The sequence below is a fragment of the Montipora foliosa genome, chromosome 14, assembly GCF_036669935.1.
Source record: "Montipora foliosa isolate CH-2021 chromosome 14, ASM3666993v2, whole genome shotgun sequence".
Taxonomy (NCBI): domain Eukaryota; kingdom Metazoa; phylum Cnidaria; class Anthozoa; order Scleractinia; family Acroporidae; genus Montipora; species Montipora foliosa.
In genome coordinates this window covers 22087926-22108400 of record NC_090882.1, presented here as the reverse complement: position 1 = coordinate 22108400, position 20475 = coordinate 22087926, and the positions used below count along the sequence as shown (strand labels likewise).

General features: G+C 39.3%; 2 protein-coding genes across 4 annotated transcripts in view; one reads left to right on the top strand and one right to left on the bottom strand.

Annotated features, from left to right (window-relative positions):
* The window catches only part of LOC137984863 (solute carrier family 15 member 2-like), a 29031-nt gene extending 24028 nt beyond the window's left edge, over positions 1-5003 (bottom strand). Inside the window, exons 1-4 of the mRNA XM_068832179.1 lie at positions 4939-5003; positions 4630-4869; positions 1979-2037; positions 118-208 (exon numbers count right to left, since the gene is read on the bottom strand). Coding sequence (XP_068688280.1) covers positions 118-208; positions 1979-2037; positions 4630-4696 — 217 coding nt within the window. The 5' untranslated portion in view covers positions 4697-4869; positions 4939-5003. The remainder of the gene's footprint in view (positions 1-117; positions 209-1978; positions 2038-4629; positions 4870-4938) is intronic.
* A 3663-nt stretch (positions 5004-8666) lies between these two features.
* Positions 8667-20475, top strand: part of LOC137984947 (uncharacterized) — a 30906-nt gene continuing 19097 nt past the window's right edge. For all 3 annotated transcript variants that reach the window (XR_011119203.1, XM_068832311.1, XM_068832312.1), the window contains exons 1-4: positions 8667-8695; positions 11493-12637; positions 15810-15931; positions 16556-16677. The gene's annotated coding sequence lies outside the window, so the exon portion shown is untranslated. The remainder of the gene's footprint in view (positions 8696-11492; positions 12638-15809; positions 15932-16555; positions 16678-20475) is intronic.

Here is a 20475-nt window from a genome sequence, read left to right as displayed (position 1 = left end):
AAGCTCAAGAACATAAAACCTCCCTGATAAGCCAACTTAAACAAGCCTTAAATTCTGTACTGCAATCATGGTGCACAACAGCAACAAGTCTATGTGAAAGTATGAACATTATCTTACCATGCATTCCATAGTAAGAAAATCTTTCGCAGAACTCATTTCCCAGGATATACCATACCGCACTGGGGTAACCAGTCTTGTGAAATACATTCTTAAACAAGGAGGGAATAACCAAGTATTAATATATTAATACTGGTAAACAAGTCATTACTTAAGATAACCAGGTTCAGCAAGAAGGTCACAGTGGTGATTACACACAGTATTGTGTGGTTCCAGAAAATATCCATACCCCCACCACGGAAGACTTTTTGATTTGCACCCCCCCTCCCCCCAGGATTTTCTGTTCCAGGGGGGGGTCTTTGATGACCCCCCCTCCCCTCAGGAATTTCCAGAATTTTTTTACTTATAAAAACGAAAGTGAATTAGTTAAGTAATTGCGGTAGAATTTTATTACAACAGTGTAAACATTAAGGTTAACTTTAAGAAAAATATAACGCTTTGTTAAGCTCATTATCCAGCTAAACTTTCAGCTTGTGCGCTATCAACTTTGCAAAGCTTAAACATTTGGGTTGCACGTCGACTGTTTCACGTTTTTTTGCGAACTTCGATGAGAACATTTCACTCGTTTAAACAACTTCGCAAACCATAGTAAATAAAACAGAAACTAACAAGGTTCCTTTGTCTACACATTTTGTCAGTTTCTTCAGGTTGATTCTTTAATATTTAGGGACCACACATGTTGACGCGGTAGGTTTCGTGAACGTCGTCACAAAGGCGATTGTTTTACGAAGAATATTATTGACGCCAAAATAATCCATCATATTTGTAAACTTAGATATATGGCGATTTATGTGCAGTCTTCAAATTTACTGACTCTCCTGCAGTCCTTCTCGCCGGTAAACGACACACAGCCTCACTGTTGCTTGCCTTTGAGCCACGGATGGAAGCGAGAGGGCGACTGTTATCGTTTTTGGCGCGATTTACTTCCTCCAATGAGTAGTCAAACTCCTGTTTTAGAATTTCCAGTTTGAAATAACGAACTGAACCTCAACAATCGTTTCCCGAGGCCGCAATAAATATTGCGTTTACTCAAAGAAGAGAAAACTTGACTCCCGGTTCCTGTCCGTGGTCTAAATGCCACCCACAAAAAAGAAAATGTCGTTGCACACAAGCGTTGAGATGGTGGGAACTTGCGTCTTATCGCATTTTCAATGAGTTACTACCCCCAGTAAAACATAAATCCTATCAAAAATGTGTTTACTGCATGTGAAGGTAGCGAAAAGTGATACTCAAGTGAACGGAAGTGTTGGTTGGACGAAAAAGAGACAAACGTGGAAGTCTGCGGACGAGACTCCAGTTGAGACCGCCATTTTAAATGTTTTGAATCCATCCCAAATGAAAGACACATTGTTCTTAGATTCGGGAGATTGTAGCGCTAGCTAACTCAAAGAAAAACGAAAACATTGAAGCTAATAGTATTAACTTTATCTCAAAACTGACTTTTGTTTCAAGACATCGTCCGATAGTGTGTTTTGTGCTTCAGATCGATCGTATGTTGCTTTCAATGTTTTGTATGTGGTTCGTGACCCTTTGGAAAAGTAGTTTCCCACGAAACCCCCCTACCCCTTGGAAATTACTGCCCTTTAACCCCCCCTCTCCCTCGGAATTTCCAATTGTCTTCTGTGGTGGGGGTATGGATATTTTCTGGAACCACACATTACGGGGATACAAATTAATATAAATACAATGTACATGTATATGTGATATGCTCGTGATCTAGAGCTTCAACTATGAACAGCGACAATGATCCCTCCCTGTATACTATCAGATGCTCCTCCAAGATATGTCACTTATTGCCATACAAACACATGGGTGGGGAATGTACAGTTCACGCACATTTGAATACTATTTTTTTTATTACCTTTATTTTGTCCAGTTTTGACTGTGGTCTTTTTTCCTCCTCTTCGTTTTCTTCATTTTCTATTAATGGTAACACAAACCAATAACAGGAAATAATGCAATTACATGTACAGGGCTCGAAATTAATGAAAAAATCCAGTCGCATTTTACGATAAGATACGAAAATTTAGTCGCAATTTCGCAAATTTTAGTTGCAAAATCGCCGCACTGCATTGTGTTGTCAGCGGTTTAGCAAAAAAATATGAGCCCGCAATACTTGTGTGTAAAGAAACCGCTGAAAATGGCGAATAATTGAAGGATGGAGCTGTGCACGTAACATCACAGCTAAATTACTCTACAATTACGCCATCTTCAGAGAAAATTCACAGCAAGAAACAAAATAATTTTGTCATGTACAGTATTTATTTATTTTAGCAAAAGTAGCAGCAAAGTGGCAACTGCTAACCCTTTTGTTTCGAAAAAGCAAAGGTGACAACAAGTCGCAAATTTGCGACTTCTCCAGATATTTTAGTCGCAAAGGAAAAAATTTAGTCGCAAATGCGACTGTATTGGTCGCAATTTCGAGCCCTGATGTATTATCAGTATATATATTGTAGTTAAAATATTTCCGATGTCATCGTCAGGCAATGAATTTTAATCGGATGAAGCATAACTTATAGTACAAGAACAATAGAACAATAGAACAATATATACAATAGTACGCTAAAAATAAATGTGAAATCTAAGTAAATAGTTTTGCCCTGACAGGGCAGGAAAATTTCTTTAACTACAACATACTGCATACATACACTTTATGGTTTGGATATTTAATGTGTTGAACTAAATGTTAGACTCCACTGTTCCTCAGAGGAACTGCAAACAAGTTTTGCCCATTTATCCAATTTATGATATTTCTCCAGAATTTGGTCAAGCAACAACCCTGAAGGAATCCTTTCCAGAACAAGGCATTGGATAAAAATGAATATGGATCCCTGCCAACAAGTCACGCAGTCAGCACTTCATTCAGCTCATCCTCATTGGTGTCATTTACTTTTTTTTAACCAAGAAAATTTCTTTAACTACAACATACTGCATACATACACTTTATGGTTTGGATATTTAATGTGTTGAACTAAATGTTAGATTCCACTGTTCCTCAGAGGAACTGCAAACAAGTTTTGTTCATTTATCCAATTTATAATATTTCTCCAGAATTTGGTCAAGCAACAACCCTAATTAAAGGAATCCTTTCCAGAACAAGGCATTACAACTACAATACACTACTCAAATACAAAGACACGACTGGGTATATTATTTCAGATTATCCCGACCCTTTTTACTTGAAACTAAAAGAATCTATAATTATTGTGAGTATTGAAATTGGGCTTGAAACTTGATTTTCAAAGTTGCAGAGAATCACCTTTTCTTGAGGATGAGTAAATGTTCAAAGAAAAACTTCATTTGACTTTAAAAAAGTTATAAAAACCCTAAATATACTTTTCAAATGAAATATGTTTCTAAATTGAATGGTGCAGTTCATGAGTTGTCATTGGGCTGTGGAATTAAAGCAACAAGGTGGTTTAGTTTGGAAGGGAAAAAAAATTGTACGGAATCTGGATACTAATAATGTTTATTTGAGGCCTCCCAAAAAAAAGGTAATTTAGTCACTTTATTTAACGTTGGTAGTTCCTTCAGCTACGAGGCTGGTATAATTCAACAGAAGCCAACAAATGAATGCACACTGTTGCAAAACAATACAATATATTTTTTTAGCATTTCCTCAATATGGTAGCATGGATATAAATATGTATTACAGTGTGGAGATAATATTATTACGGTACATAGAGCACTTTTTTGTTGTCAGATCCAGTTAACACCATTACTCTTATAGAAAACAAAAAACATTTGTGGGGACAGACATCAAACATTTCAAGTGAACTTTATCATTTGGGAACTATAAATTAAGCTTACTAAGTGAAACGTTTACTTCCATGTCGCTGTAGTGCCTTCCTTAGTCTTATCTCAGTTTTATATTGCTTTCAGATTTCAAAATATAATTTAATATGAAAGTTCTGAAAACATTATTTTAATAGAAGGCCATCCAAAGGTCATGCTTTTGCCTTAAGCAAAAATTCCTTACTTACAATCCCCTGTAATTAATGCAAAAAAACGAACTATCAAAAAATAATGTAAATTCGAAAACGATAATTAACGAAAATTCCCGGCGTGGGCTGCCAGCAGATGGTTTGTACAATGTATAACAGGAATAATTTTTTTCAAGATCAAACTGCATCCATTTCTTCGTTGACAGGACAAAAATTATGGCTTAAGATTCGTCCCCAATTTCGTTAAGATTTTGGCGCAGAAATGTATTTTGTTAACCAACAAAAACAATAAACATCAATTCAAAATTGTACAAGCATTGCGTTAAAGCTTGATCGCTATAAGGGCGAAAAAATAGATTTAACAGATTAAAAAACATAAAGCCTTTTCACAACTGCCCAGAAAGCCGATCTCAAGTTTTTCTCCCCACTGGTGATTCTAACTTTTGATCGCCCAGCATGCTTGATCATTAGCAAAGCGGTCAAAAATTGTTCCACTTCCTATATCAGCTTACATACATCAGATGAAATTAACTATTTGCTTTCACTTTATTAAGGCAATTTTTTTTACCTTGGATGTTTTTCAGTTCTTCCTCTGTGTCTGTATCATTCAGTGGCTTGTATACAGCGGTAGACATCTCATTCAATGGTTGGGTCTCCACTTGGCAGGTAAAATGAGTGTTTTAAATTTCGAACAAAACTTTCTCAATTTGGTCAGAAACCAAAACAAAACACATCAATAGAGGCGGCGGTGACATTTTGAGAACCCAAAAAATATTTTGTCGATCGTTCCCTGGGATACTGTTTTTGCCTGGTAAAAATAAAGATATTACAGTGAAATTACCTTCAGATAAATTATGGATTACTAAGATGAATTTACCTTTCTGCCGACAAAAAGTAGCCTCGGCGGAATCTCCAAACAAAACGAACGATCACGATCCACGCATCCACTCGAGGGGATGTCCGCTGGACCATAATTGTTTTTTTTTTAAATCGGCTCGACAATCGGCTCTCATTGTTGAAGAGTTTTGAAGCAAGCAACCGTGGACAATCTTTCCTGTCCGCGGTGTACGTTGGATCAGTGGCTTGATCTGATCGGATCGGCGTAATTACAAGTTGAGAAACTAAATATTTTAAGCAAGAGCCGATACAACGTAGATTTGATTTTAGTGGTGTATATTCATTGTTGAAGTTTTTGTCCAAGCGCAGATACCAGTGGCCGGGGTGATGGTTATGGTCGATTTGAGCAGCCTCCTACACTCCTATAGCCTGCAGAGCAGGCGTTTTTTGGCAGGTGGACGCTTGTTCAAGGTCTAACGTTCGTAAAAGGCCGCCATTTTGAAAGCACACGGCCCCTTCCCCCTCCCCCACTACTATTTCGTACTGTCCTCCTCTCACTGAGTGCAATTTTTTTGACTGGCCTCAGGCTTGCTATCCAAGATAGGTCAGCCAATAATTCAAATACTCCTGCTTTGCAGGCTACACTCCTAACTATGCAGAGTTATTTATTTTGGCTCGTCACGCAATAGTTAACAAGGAAAGATTGTGTGACGACAAAAAAGTCGTCGTCGACAAAAACGGTCACTCTCAAAATATAACTTTGCACTATCGTAAGGTTTTCGTGATTAGCCCATCTCGTTCGTGTCGTACAATATGGGCGAAGTATGCTAAAAATAAATTGGTACAAGCGGTTTATTTCGGATTCCGGAAACCGGTTCCAGAAGCCGGTTTTCCCATTCCAGCTTTTAGTGCTACCCTTTGTTTTTCCCAAAATGTAGATCATTTCTGCAGATCAGACAGCGCTGGACAATTGAACAGATGTCTTACTGCTATTGGTTTGTCATAATCACGCGCTGGTGCACACACATACATAAACCAGTGTTTCGAATATTCTGCACATAAAGCAATTGCAAAATACACCAGTACCTAGATATTATAGTAAAATTGGTGTTGGTTAAAAGCTTCAATGCACGTTTTTGGTACTAAGTTTTCTTTGATATAGAACAACAGGTACTAGTGTTTGTAAATGATGTGGGGTGATTGGATGAAAGTGATATGTATCTTTTTGATAATGAGTGTGCGTTCCTGGCAATGCCAAGAAGAAGGCTACAATGATAATTATGGCGATGATGATGATTATGGCGATGACGATGATGATGAAAGACAGTCGCCTTATGCGGTGTACTATGGGAACGCGCAAGGTGAGCTCTCACATACATTGTAGCTTTGAAATGTCTTCAAATTATGTCGGGATGCGGGGTGGCACAGTGGTTAGCATCGTTTTCGATCAAACAGAATGTCATGGGTTCGTTTTCCGGCAGCGGCAATAAGCTCTTGTCCTTTCCTTGAATGAGAAAGGTAGGAGGCCTATTTGCGGGTCATGCTGTCTCCCTCCCATTGCACCACGACTGGTCTATCGAAGGAAGTGGCATGTGCTATCATGTCTATGTGATAATGCAAGAGTCTGTAAAAGACCCGTTTTCACTCATCGTTCGTTTTCACGTGAAAATATCACTGTTGCTGTGATTACCTATGAAAATCGTGCCTTTAAATGCCTTTCGTGAAGTGATTCAGTATTTCACTGGTGTTTATATAATAAGTAGAATATTACATGGCCGCTTGGAGATACAAAATTTCTCTTCGAGTGAGCGCAGCGAACCATATTGGCGACCACGTGCTGGCGAACCGCATGGGTGACCACATGCTAGTAACCGAAACTGAAACTTCTCTTTTTTACCTCCGTGTTCATATTTTCATTTCATTACTGGGTTTCCCATAGGAAATGCAGTCTAAAAATGAAGAGCTTTTTTTGTCTCCGTTGGAAAAGTTGCGCAATAGGTCTTTCCTGTCGCTCCCCTGCTTAGTAATGTTTTTGTGCTCAAGGTTTTCTCCGCGTATTTTTGGGTTCGGTGGAAAACGTTGAGTGCGGAGTGTGGAAAATGTAGAGTGTGGAAAATAATGAGTGTGGAAAACGATGAGTGTGGAAAATGTGGAGTGTGGAAAATGCGGAGCGTAGAAAATGTGTAAAAAATTTAATTATAATTCCTTTATATTCTCATTTAAAGAGTGTTTTATAATATTGTGTTAATATAAAAAAATCAACGCGCGTAGTGTTATTGTGAATTATTAATGTTAACAATCGACCCCTTTTGCTTAAAATACGGGATGCATCCTTGCATTTTCATGGCTAAATCGAAAAATATTTTTTTCGTAGCCCTAAAGAACAGTAACGAATAGGTAAATAAAGGATTGAAATCATCACGCTTAGAATTATTATGAATTCACGATAAAAGCGGGATACATCCTTGTATTTTCATGGCTACATCGAACAATACTTTTGGTATCTAAAAGTTGAAATCAATGCACGTAGCATTATTATGAATTAACGATATTAACAACGAGTCCATGTTCTTTCAACATTTCCCTCTGGCCTTCATCAAGTGATTGGTAGGTACCGAGGTCGATTAATTATTTTCAACAATATCAACCAAAAATAAATGGCCCTAGTTAAGGTTTGCTTATTACCCCCGCAGCCGGGGATTCTGCCCAGAGGCAAAAAACCCGAGGAGGCAACCTAGAAGCCCCCGCGTAAAAAGGGAAAATATGTAAATTAATATATAAATTGATAGATATTGTATAGGGAAAAGCAATCTCGATTTGCTCAACCGAGCGCGCAAGGTGGTATCGGTATTGCTTAACCAGGGTGCGCAAGGTGGTATGGGTATTGTTCACCGAGTTTGCGAGGTGTTGTGGGTAACTTGAGTCATGAGGCAGAAAGCCACAAGGAGTATCGATATAGCGATTGAAGGTGAGTAATTTTCGAATATTTACATTGATCATATTGCCTGGGTCACAGGTCGATTTTACAGATAAACAGTGGCGACGATTTGCCAGACACAAATGAAATCGGAAACAGAAGCGACAGACTCGGCCACAAACTGCTACTAGACGCAACCTCAGAAAGCAAAACCATAGTCTCAGTACGGCAACAGTTTCAAACAATCTTCAATCATTTTTACAACAGTTATTCACAGATAATAATAATAATAATAATAATAATAATCAGTGACCCGAATATAATAAGCGAGTTTTGTTCTTATTTTATGGTATTTCAAGTTACCGTGGAAAGAACCACATGCATGGATCAAAAAGATGACGTCGTACGAAATGTTGCCTTGAAGTCTTCTAGTCATTGAATATTCCTGTTCCTGTTTCAAGGCATAATGGAAATTGCTTTCAATTGATAGGGTATCAATAAACGTTGATTGAAATTAAAAATAAATGCTGTTGGTTGTTGCCCATCCTTTCCTTGCATCTTTCACTTTCATTTACCTACTGCTAATTACATGTAAAATAATATGAAGAGATCACAATGTGCAGCACATAATAATTGGAAAACACCTCAACTGCCATCCGTATTATCTTACGCGGGGGCACATGTAGTGAACACTATTTCTAGTATTGGGGAAAGCAAATCTCGATTTGCTTTACCAAGCGGGCAAGGTGGTATCGGTATTGCTCAACAGAGCGCGCAAGGTGATGTCGGTATTGTTCACCGAGTTTGCAAGTTGTCCTGGGTAACTTTAGTCACGAGAAAATCACAAGGCGCGTCGATGTCGAAGTGCTTTCGATCGAAGGTGAGTAATTTTATAATATTTACAGCGATTCCTTTTACTTTGAAAATAAAAAATTACAGTATCTGATAGAAAATCATTTTGCCTGGGTCAGAAATAGATTTTTCAGGCGCATGTCATAAACAGGGGCGACGATTTAGACACAAATGAAATCAGAAACAGGAGCAACAGATTTGGCCACAAACTGCTACTAGACGCAACCTCAGGAAGCAAAACCATAGTCTCAGTATCAACAGTTTCAAACAACCTTCGATCATTTTTACAACAGTTATTCACAGATAATAATAATCAGCGATCCGAATATAATAAAAGAATTTTGTTCCTATTTTATGGTATTTCAAGTTACCGTGGAAAGAACCACATGCATGGATCAAAAAGATGACGTCGTACGAAATGTCGCCTTGAAGTCTTCTAGTCATTGAATATTCCTGTTCCTGTTTCAAGGCATAATGGAAATTGCTTTCAATTGAGAGGGTATCAATAAACCTTGATGGAAATTAAAAGTAAATGCTGTTTGTTGTTGCCCATCCTTTCCTTGCATCTTTCACTTTCATTTACCTACTGCTAATTACATATAAAGTAATATGAAGAGATCACAATGTGCAGCACATAATAATTGGAAAACACCTCAACTGCCATCCGTATTATCTTACGCGGGGGCACATGTAGTGTAGACTATTTCTAGTATTGGGGAAAGCAAATCTCGATTTGCTTTACCAAGCGCGCAAGGTGGTATCGGTATTGCTCAACAGAGCGCGCAAGGTGATGTCGGTATTGTTCACCGAGTTTGCAAGTTGTCCTGGGTAACTTTAGTCACGAGAAAATCACAAGGCGGTCGATATCGAAGTGCTGTCGATCGAAGGTGAGTAATATTTACAGCGATTCCTTTTACTTTGAAAATAAAAAATTACAGTATCTGATAGAAAATCATTTTGCATGGGTCAGAAATAGATTTTTCAGGCACATATCATAAACAGGGGCGACGATTTGTCAGACACAAATGAAATCAGAAACGGGCGACAGACTTCTCGGCCGGAAACTGCTAGAGGCAACCTAAGCCGAGAAGGCAAAACCATAGTCTCAGTATCAACGTTTTCAAAGAATCTTCGATCATTTTTACAACAGTTATTCACAGATAATAATAATCAGGAATATAATAACCGAGTTTTGTTCCTATTTCGAAATTTACACTCTTTTTCCTTGAATGTTGTTGGCCAAATGGCTAAAATTGTATATAAAGCTGCCTGTTGGGTCTGCGATGATTTTCACATCGGAAAAACTAAAAGACAATTGCATGACAGAAAACTGAGCATTTTAAAGCATTAATTAATGGTCATCATACGTCGGCTCTCGACGACCATGTAACATCAACTGGTCACAGTTTAAAATGGGATCATTTTGAAATTTTAGCGAAAGAGCGATCCGACATTCACTGTAAAATAAAGGAGACACTATTGATATATTTAAAGCCGACCTTAAATGAATATGTCAGCAGCGAAAAGCTGTCTTTATTAGTTTTTGTCACCTCTGTTGTTACTTATAGTTAAGAGTGCATGCCAGTAAAAATCAACCATTTTCGAATTTTCGTGGCCACAGCCCAAAAATGGATTTTGCTCAAATTTTGTCTAGATATAGCACATTATGCCTCTAAATGCACTTTATAGTTTTTTTAAGCCGTGTATTTTTGTTTTGGAGATTTTGGAGAAAATGCGAATTTAAGAGCTTGTGTCGAAATCGCCATTTTCCCGCAGAAATTAACGCTTACTTTGCCGTCAAATTTTGCTGAAAAGACCAATTCGTATCAGCTCAAAACCTCCTAAAAGCTCTTCTGTGGTATCTCGACATCCGGTTTACGAAATGTTTTTGAAGGTTTGCACCCGAAATAATTTCACCTTCAAGACGCCTGGTTTTACTTGACTGAAGGTACGTACCCCTGAAACCGCATCGTTTTTCAACATGCGATAAAGCTAAAGACCTAACAATATTTGCACCGTTAACTCTCTGAATGATAAGCTTTCAAGTGGTATAAAAATTTCATAGGGGAAAGGTATCAGGGATCGCGTTAATGCAGAAATCCTGCATTTTTACGCAAATAAATTCCAAAAAATGCATCATCAAAATTTTAATGCGTCCCATTTGAAATCAAATGTCCTAATTTGCATATTCATAGTATGAAAAACAAGTCAATTAGAATTCTTGTTTCAACTCTTTTACGGCAAAAATCGCAATAGGCCTTTTGCAACAAACAATCACATGGTACAAAATCCGCCATGCTGGAGAGTAAGCTTATTATTATTCTCTTATATTGGCCAAATTGGCTCAACCTTTTCCTGGTAACCTCATAATATCACAAACTGAATATCTGTGCCATAGAACCTTAACTAGAACGCAGTGTCTGACACTTGCAGACTGCAGACCAACCCTAACTCGCAGTAAGAGCTAACCGTTTTAAAATGGGAGCTTAGACTTAAATACTGCTTCTCTGCGCTATTTAAAAAGCGTGCTTTATAGACTTAAAAACTGTTTATCAGCGCTATTTGTAGGAAGTCTGCAGTTGTCATACACCTCGAAGGTTGTACTCTATTGTTCTTCTTTCAATGCCAGTTAAAACTTGCTTCCGACTGATGATACTGTTACTGTTACTGCTCCCTTAACGCCGCACGGCGCTGTTGGGGCCCAGCAGATGAAGCAGCCTCACGTACGAGCCCACGCCAGCCATCTCGGCAGCCGGCAGCCCTGGTAGCCTCAGCGAAGCTGAGTTATGTCCACTCAGTAATGTTGTCACTCCACTTCTTCCTAGGTCGTCCTCTGCTTCTGCCACCTCTGACTGTGCCCTGAAGGCACGTCTTGGCCAAGCCGTCACTACGTGTGGTGTGACCAAACCACTTCAATTTCCTGGTCTTCACAATCTCAAGAAGTTCTTGATGATGTTCAATTTTGGCAGTGAACATCGCTCTAACACTGTCATTAGATATTCTTTGCCTGTAATCGATTCCTAGCAGTTGTCAGAGACATCTCATCTCAGAAGAAGCTACCCTTTTCTCTAGGTAGGCGTCGAGGGTCCAGGATTCACAGGCATACAGAAAAACAGAAATGACCATTGATCGTAAAAGTCTTATTTTTGAAGATAGAGAAATACATTTATCATCCCAAACAACTTTGAGTTTTGAAAGAGAACTTTGTGCTTTGGCCATTCTGGAGAGGATTTCAGATTTGGAACCATTATCAGTCACTAGAGCACCAAGATATATAAACTGATTCACATGTTGCAGAGAACTGCCATTGACTATAATGTCATTTTGAACCTCGTTTGCATGGGTATTTGACATGATTTTTGTTTTCTCAGCACTTATTTCCATACCAAAAGCAGAACAGCTCTGATTAAGTCTTCTGATTAGTTCAGCGAGTTCAGCTTCTGAACCAGCGAGGCCATCAATATCATCTGCGAAGCGCAAATTGCTGACAGTCCTGCCACCAATGCTAACTGTTGATTCATGACCTTCAAGAGCATCTGTCATGATTCGTTCGAGAAAGATATTGAAGAGTGTTGGGGATAGTAGGCAGCCTTGACGAACCCCTACGGTGGTGCGAAACCATTCTCCAATTTCACCTTCCAGATAGACTGAACTGGTGGCCTGGTTGTAGAGTTCTTCAATAAGTGAAATCAAGGTCTTGTTGATGTTATACTTATTCATCGTAGCCCACAGCGCTTGATGCCACACCCTGTCAAACGCCTTCTTGAAATCAATAAATACATGATAAAGCTCTTGTTGATGTTCTTGGTACTTCTCAATGATGGATCTGAGATTAAAGATTTGTTCAACAGTACTTCTGCCTTTCATAAAGCCGGCTTGTTCCTCGGCAATTATTTCTTTTGCTTGGTGCTTTAGGCGGTTCAAAATGACTCTGAGAAGAACCTTGCTTGGATGGCTGATTAAGCTTAAGGTACGGTAATTGTTGCACAGTTTGAGATCGCCTTTCTTGGGGAGTGTAATAACAAGAGATCTTGTCCAGTTTTGTGGCCATTTAACACTTTTCCATATTTGGTTACAGATGTTTAGAAGAGCTGTCGTCATATGCTCACCGCCTGCTTGAATCAATTCTCCTGGGATGTTGTCAACGCCTGGTGACTTCCCTTTCTTCAACATTTTTATAGCTTCTTCAATTTCCGATTTCAATATGAGGTCTTCTGAGTCGTCGCTTTGGCTTTCTGGTGTGTCTAAGACTCTGGCGTCGCCCTGCACCTCGTAGTTGTACAGTTCTGAGCAGTACTCGGTCCACCTTTCTAGGATTTTACTTCTCTCAATGATGGTTTCACCTTTCTTATCTTTGATGGTGTTGACTTTGCTTTGCTTTGGCTTTGTTAATGTTTTAACAGTATCATAAGCTTTCTTGCTATTGTTCTCCATCAAGTTGGTTTCGATATCTTCGCACTGTTCTTGAATCCACTTTTCTTTCGCTTTAACCATTTCTTTCTTTACAAGTTTGTTTATCTTGCTGTACTCTTTCTTGGCTTGAGGACAACTTTTCTTTTTCTCTTTAAGATCTCTTCTTTTATCACACAGACTTAGCACTTCAGATGTTACCCAAGCTTTCTTCTTTGATGTCTTTTTTCCTAGAATCTCATTAGCTGTCTCAATAGTTGCTTTCTCAAATGTCTCAATATTACTTTCTAGATCTGAATCATTGTCAAAAAGAAGCAAAGGGCCGAATTTTCCGCCGATAGATGCTCTAAACTGGTCAGCTACAAGGGGGTCCTGAAGTTTTCCAAGGTCGAACTTAAGTCTTGTGTATTGGGGCTTGGCCATTCTCCTCAGCTTCAACCTGAAAGTCGTCATAACAAGGTCATGAGGGCTTGCAACGTCGGGCCTTGGGAACGTCCTGGTTCTCCCGGTGTACACACTGGACTTGAATCTATTTGGGACTAATATGTAGTCTATCTGACCATGGTTCACGCCGTTAAGATGATGCCAAGTCATAGTTCTGGACTTTTTGTGCTTGCCGAGGGTGTTTGCGATGACAAGATCGTTGTAATTTGCGAACTCAAGGAGCCGCAGACCTCTGTCGTTGGTTGTAACGTTGCAGTGGGGCCCCTGTTGTTTAGGCCAGTCTTTTGCAGTGTCTTTTCCAACTCTTGCATTGAAATCGCCGATGATGATCTTGATGTTTTTTTTCTGTGCTTTGTCAAAATTCTCTTGGATATCTTGGTAGAAGATTTCGATATCTTCATCACTGTAGTCTGAGGTAGGGGCGCACGCCTGAAAGAGTGATGTTGAAAGGAGATGCTTTGATGCGGATAGAAATTAATCTACTTGAAATAAAATTGCAGCCTAAAACAGATTTGGCAGTGTCTCTGTGGACTAAAAAGCCCACCCCGTGTTCATGTTTATCATCTCTACCACAGTAGAACAGCTTATGACCATCGTCGCTATTGATTTCACCAAGTGCCTTCCTTCGGACTTCACTGAGGCCGATGACATTCCACTTGTAATGCTTTAATTCATGACACAGTTCATCAAGTCTTCCATCTCTCCATAGAGTTTCCACATTCCATGTTCCAAAAGTAATTTTGTCCTTTGAACGAAAACGGTCGGTAATCCTTTCACCGGTGTTCGACTTTTCACCCGTGTTCCGGTGTATAACAGCGGGCGCGGAGCTTGTTTGACCGGGCGTCCTCCGAGCCGGTATGGGCTTTCTTGTTTGACGTTTCATCATTGGGTTTCTTGGAAAATAAGACTGGCGGCCTCCATACCTCTCCAGAATGTTATGCTGATGATGCTGGCTGAAAAAACTGCCTTTCTATCCATTCCATTTTTACGTCGGTGTTTGCGTCCTCATTTCTCTAAGGCTGTTTTAACAGCTCTAATTTCTTGTGCATGACGCATTAGGATACTTCAGTTTGCTCATTGAGCAGTCTAAAAACTGAAACATTTATAGTAAACAGTCAGCATTTCCAGCAGAAGAACAGATGCATAGTTATTTTAACAGAAATAAACTGCATAACGCTGTCTGAGTGACCATTTCAGCATAGCTGCGCTAAAATGATAATTATGAATTCTTGTGACTGCAGGGTGCGTTTAAGCGTTCATTATAAAAATCCAGCCATCCATGATTGATATATATGTTATTCACCGGCCGGGAGGTCCGTATTGGGAAAAACTGTGCCCGAGGTCTTGAGTACGGCCCGAGGCCGTAGGCCGAGGGCCGTACTCGAGACAGAGGGCACAGTTTTTCCCAATACGGACCGACCAAGGCCGGTGAATAACGTTTTTATTTATTTCTAAATTCTATTCTTAGAAGGTAGGAGAAACTATTAAGAAAAACTCTAAAAGTCATGTTTTAATTTTACGCATTGTTGGGTAATAAAATTCGCTTTCACTAGACGGAAAAGTTGAACAATAACACTGAAAGATTGCAAAAAACAATTATGACAAATTGAAACTTCGCTCTTTCAATTCGCAAGTTCACTCTGCGCTTAGCGTAGTTGGTTACCATGACCGTGGTCAGGAGATAGGAAAATACTGCCCGCTCCCGGAACCACTCAGATTGCAGGATTCTCAGGATACCGCCCGCTCACGATCAAAGAAATAAATAAAAGTAAATATTGACCTGTTGCCATAGGATCTATAGAAAGGAAATTTTCTTTTTTCAATGCTATATGGTGCCATAAATACTTAAGTTCTATCAACCTACTTTACCCAGCCTTTCGCGTTCAGACCGTACCAGTTTTGAATACATAGCGGTTTGTGGACAAACGTGCAAGTAGGTTGGTGGAACGCTTTCACCTCAACAAATCAAGCATAGGGTAGTGTCTCAAGTACGTAATGTAATACGCAAGCGTAGCAATTGATTGTTTGAGGTTGATCTTTTTTTATATTCGGTGCTATAAACATCGCAAAGCTACAGTAGTTCAAGCCACCAGGCACGCACGTCCTGTGCCTTCGAAACAATCGAAGTTGCGGCCGCAACGAACTAAACATCGCTTCAATGTTAGCACCACCGTTCTTTGTCTTTTTTTATTATTGCAACGATGAATGGCTAAGGTATCTTGCATGTCTTCTTGTACTGTTAAGTTCCATCATAGAATTTGTTAATGCCATGTTGATGTCTGTTTCAGGGGTGAGGGCGTGCCTGATCAGGTTCTATATTAGAATCAGACTTGTTGACCGTGCAGTGTTTTTTCACCATCACAAGAACTTAAGAGATTTCTAGGAAAAGTTTGCCTTACGTTGCTAATCAGTAAGTCAAATGTTTGCAATCCTTCGTAGCTGAACCACACAAATGATTTGTAATTAAACTGTGAATAATGTAATTTAAGCTTTAATACATTTTAATATATAGCGCCTTTACTGCACTTGTTTTCCTTTGTGCTCTGCTGATTCTAATTCAGTTTGTCTCTTCATTATTTAACGGTTCGCAAGTAAGAGTCTGGTTATTGTAATTCGAGCATTTAGAAGCGTCGACGCATATTTCTAAAGCGAAAGCGAAAGAGAAACCTTAAAGGCTAAAAGGGAAGTCATTATCTTGTTACACAGAAGTTTAATGCATCGAAAATGTTTCATTATCTGGTCATAGTTTGGTGTTCCAGTAGACCGAGCTTAGGTGATTTGAGAGAAAAATTGCACGCTCGCAAAAAAGCCTGGCAACGGCAAATATTATTTCTTCCGTAGAATAGAAGTTCATCAATTAATAAGGAAATAGTGCACTTATTGAAGCATTGTATATTCCGTTTGTTTTTGTTTTTTTTGTTTTTTTTTTTTGTAGTAAGGGATTGCCTTACAACAGTTGAAGCGTAGTTAGACTAGCAGAAGCTAAAACTATCACTGCTCACGTCACTGAAGTTTTGGCTAACATCTGTTGCAGGAGGACGTAAATCACTGTTGCTAGTTGTCTTCGAGACGGCAAATTGATCGGAACCATTGCACTTCCGGCTTGGCATATCATTAAGCTTGCGTAGAGGAGAATTTCAGTGACATCTAGGAAAGGTGAGATCAGATCCACCTGTTACACTCGTTGTAAGGGTTGCAAGAGGCTTGCCCCGTTGACATGTGCATGAGTTCTCCGTGGAATGTTAAGTTGGGAAGTGGTTTACAGCTTTATCATATCAGGCGCCGGTCTTAAATTACAGGCGGAAAATGGAGGGCGATCGTCTTCAAATTTTCCTGGCTTCGTTTTTGTAAAGCTTTTTCATTATTTGCTTACAACCCTCCCCTCCTCTACTCACTTAAAAATCGCAGTTCAATCATTAAATCCTGGACCGTAAATTTATTTATTTATCTATTTATTTACCAAGTAAGTCTTCGCTCTGAAAAGAGTATTGCAGACTGCTATCGTTTATCACGGTGGTATATATAATATTTCTCAAGGTTGTTTGTATCATATTTATCACGATTTAAAATATCATTTTTACCTCGATTGCTTGTAATTTTGCAATCTGATTGGCTAATATGCCGTTGTCAATAATAGCCTAGACAAAGGTGCTCGCGTCATGCTCGCGTCAATTTGTCACGCAATGTAATACCCAATCAGGAACGCTGATTTTGGGAAATAAACCGATCATATTGCTAGAAAGTTATAGACAACTCTTGCTCTTTCTTTGTGTCATGGTTTTGGTCACGCTCTGAAATAAACACTTTCTTTATCGTCGAATATTGTGGTAAGAAACAAATCGAAGGTGGTTCAGCGTTGTCTGTACTCTTACAACGATATTCGTCATCAGAGTGGTCAAAATGTCGTGGACCCACGAGGCTTAGCAGAGTCCTAATTATTGACCGCTAGCCTGGGAGCAGGCCCTTCGAGGGACTGGGGTTCGGGGTAGAATGTGGGCCTCTACTTCTCTCCCACCGCAGAGAGAGAGCCTGCTCGCTGGCGAATTGACCGGTTGCCAACAGAATATTTGCAAAGGGACGTTGCCCGTCACTGTGCTGTTAACTAAACTGTTGTGCGATAAAGAGGTAAGTTTTTCAGCAGTCTTTTTCAAGACCCTTCTACAGCTAACTAAACCTGTATGGCTTGTATTGACTTAAAGGCAAGCACAAGGTACAAGGTAAAATGCGTCGTAAATGGCATAATTCGGGATATTGTTCTTTAGTTCCTTATGTCGTGTTATCTTTAAAAGAGCCCCTTTGGGTATCTCATATTTGCTCATTGCACTTAAGACCATTTCCAGAAAGCTGATAGTTCAAGGAATAGCAAAGATTTCCACGGCCCTTGTTAAACCGGGGAAGAAAAAAATCGCATGACTCCGAAGTTAAAGTTTGACATTATGCTCTCGTATGTATTCCACTCCACCATGTGTTGCCATGTCCGTCTAGATAACAGGACTGAATTCTGGAGTTTCAAGTTGAAAGACGCCCTACGGCGCTATATAATACACTGATTTTTCTACCAAGAAAAGACGAAATATTTTAAGATCGGCTTATTGTGGAAAGAATGAAGCCTTTACAAAATATGTCACGGTATTAATTTTAGAAGGTTGTTCTCGCTTGTTCTTCTTTCAATGCCAGGTGAAGCTTGCTTGCGACTGATTATGCTGGATGCAAAAATTGCCTTTCTATCCATTCTATTCTTACGTCAGTGTTTGCCTCCTCATTTCTCTAAGGATGTTTTAAACTGAAGATCATAACTAGAAGAAATAAAACAACTATAATTTCTTGTGCATGACGCATTAGGATACGTCAGTTTGCTCATTGAGCAGTCTAAAAACTGAAACATCTATAGTTAACAGTCAGCATTTCCAGCAGAAGGACAGATGCATAGTTATTTTAACAGAAGTAAACTGCATAGCGCTGTCTGAGTGAACCTTTTCATCATAACTGCGCTAAAATGACAATTATGAATTGTTGTGACTGCAGGGTGCGTTCCAGCCATCCATGATTGATTAACAATTAGTATAGAGTGGTTTTCAATTGAGTGTCGAAAGTAATTAGTGAATTACTTTGGTTTATGATTACTTCACTCAGTGATTGGTTCAAAGTTCTCGCGCCATTTTTTCAACCAATCAGAAGTGAAACCAAAACCAATCGTGGCTCGCGCGTGCACATTTTCCCGCGCTTTGTGTCGGCTACGTGTAATTACTTCGAGTTTTGATTGGTTTACTGGATTATCTCCGTCTTTTTTGATTGGCCAAAGTTATTACTTTGGTTTTGGTTTTACGACACTCATTTGAAAACCGCTCTATACTCACTCAGTGGTCTTAGTGTTTCAAGCAATCTGATTGGTTCGCTATCTCGGAGTAATTGAGCATTATTCACTCCCTACGGAGTGAATAATGTGTGATCCAAACGAAACAAAATGGCCGGCGTAAACTCGCCAGCATTTATGAATCGGAAATGTTGAGAATACAAGATGATGCTGTGTTACAAAATACAAAGAGGGCCACAAAATTAAAGGTAAGCGAAAAGTTCATACTTTTGCCAACTAGTATTTGACTTCGTTTTTCCAGATTATTATTGCTGAAAATTAAACAATCTTCACGCCAACAATTTGTTTCACTCGAAGTAATTCTATCTTGTAGGACTGGTCGCCCAGAAAAACTAGTTACTGAAATCGAAGAATTAAAAGTGCTTAAGAAAGTTCCATGTGACTGCAAGGGAACAAGACGGGTCATTTTACAGCAAACCAACGCTCACCTCAATTAGAGCCGCCATTTCATGTGGAACCTTTACTAACTGCACTTTCAATTTCCATTTCAAATGAACCTCTAAAACTCTGATCGAACTGTGAAAATATTTTAACAAGCAGACTTTCGATTTAGATTGCTGATTTAAACAGTGTTAAATGACCATTTTGCTGTTTGTGGCGAGGATTTTAACGAAGGTTATTTAGATTTGCCATGTCTGAAAGCTTCTGTAAACACTTTCGCGCATGCTTTTTGCCGCTTGCACGTTTTCCACGCATGAATTGAGATCTCAATTAAATCGACTTTGGATGGTTTTCTTTTGCAATTGTTGTTGAGATCACTTTGTGAGTATATACTAAAATAATTATTCTTTTCAATCCCGGTGAATAGTGGTAGAATATTTACCTCGCCGCGTCGCGGCTCGGTAAATATTCTACCACTATTTTAAGAGAAATAAACTGCATAGAGCTGTCTTAGTGAACCTTTTCAGCATAACTGCGCTAAAATGATAATTATAAATTCTTGTGACTGCAAGGTGCGTTTAAGCGTTTGTTATAAAATCCAGCCATCTATTATTGATTAAAGTAAATATCGACCTGTTGGCATAGTATCTGTAGAAAGCGAATTTTCCCTTTTCAGTGTTATATGGTGCCATGAATACTTAAGTTCCATTAAACTGCTTTACCCAGTTTTTCGTAGCCGCGATAAGACCGTACCAGTTTCGAATATATAGCGGTTATTGAACAAACGTGCAAGTGAGTTTGGTGGAACGCTTTCAGCTTAAGCAATCAAGCCTAGGGTGGTGTCTCAAGTACATAATGGAATACGCAAGCGCGTAGCAATTGATTGTTTGCGGTTTATCGTGTTTATATTCAGTCGTACAAACATGGCAAAGCTACAGTAGCTCAAACCACCAGGCATGCATGTCCTGTGCCTTCGAAACGATCGAAGTTGCAGCTGTGACGAACTAAAAATCGCTTCAATGTTAGCATCACCGATCTTTGTCTTTCCTGATTCTCGCAACGATGAACGGCTAAGGTATCTTGCAAGTCTTCTTGGACTGTTAAGTTCCATCATCGAATTTGTTAATGTCATGTTGGTGTCGGTAGTTTCAGGGGTGAAGGCCTGGCTGATCAGGTACTTGTTGACCGCGCAGTGAGTT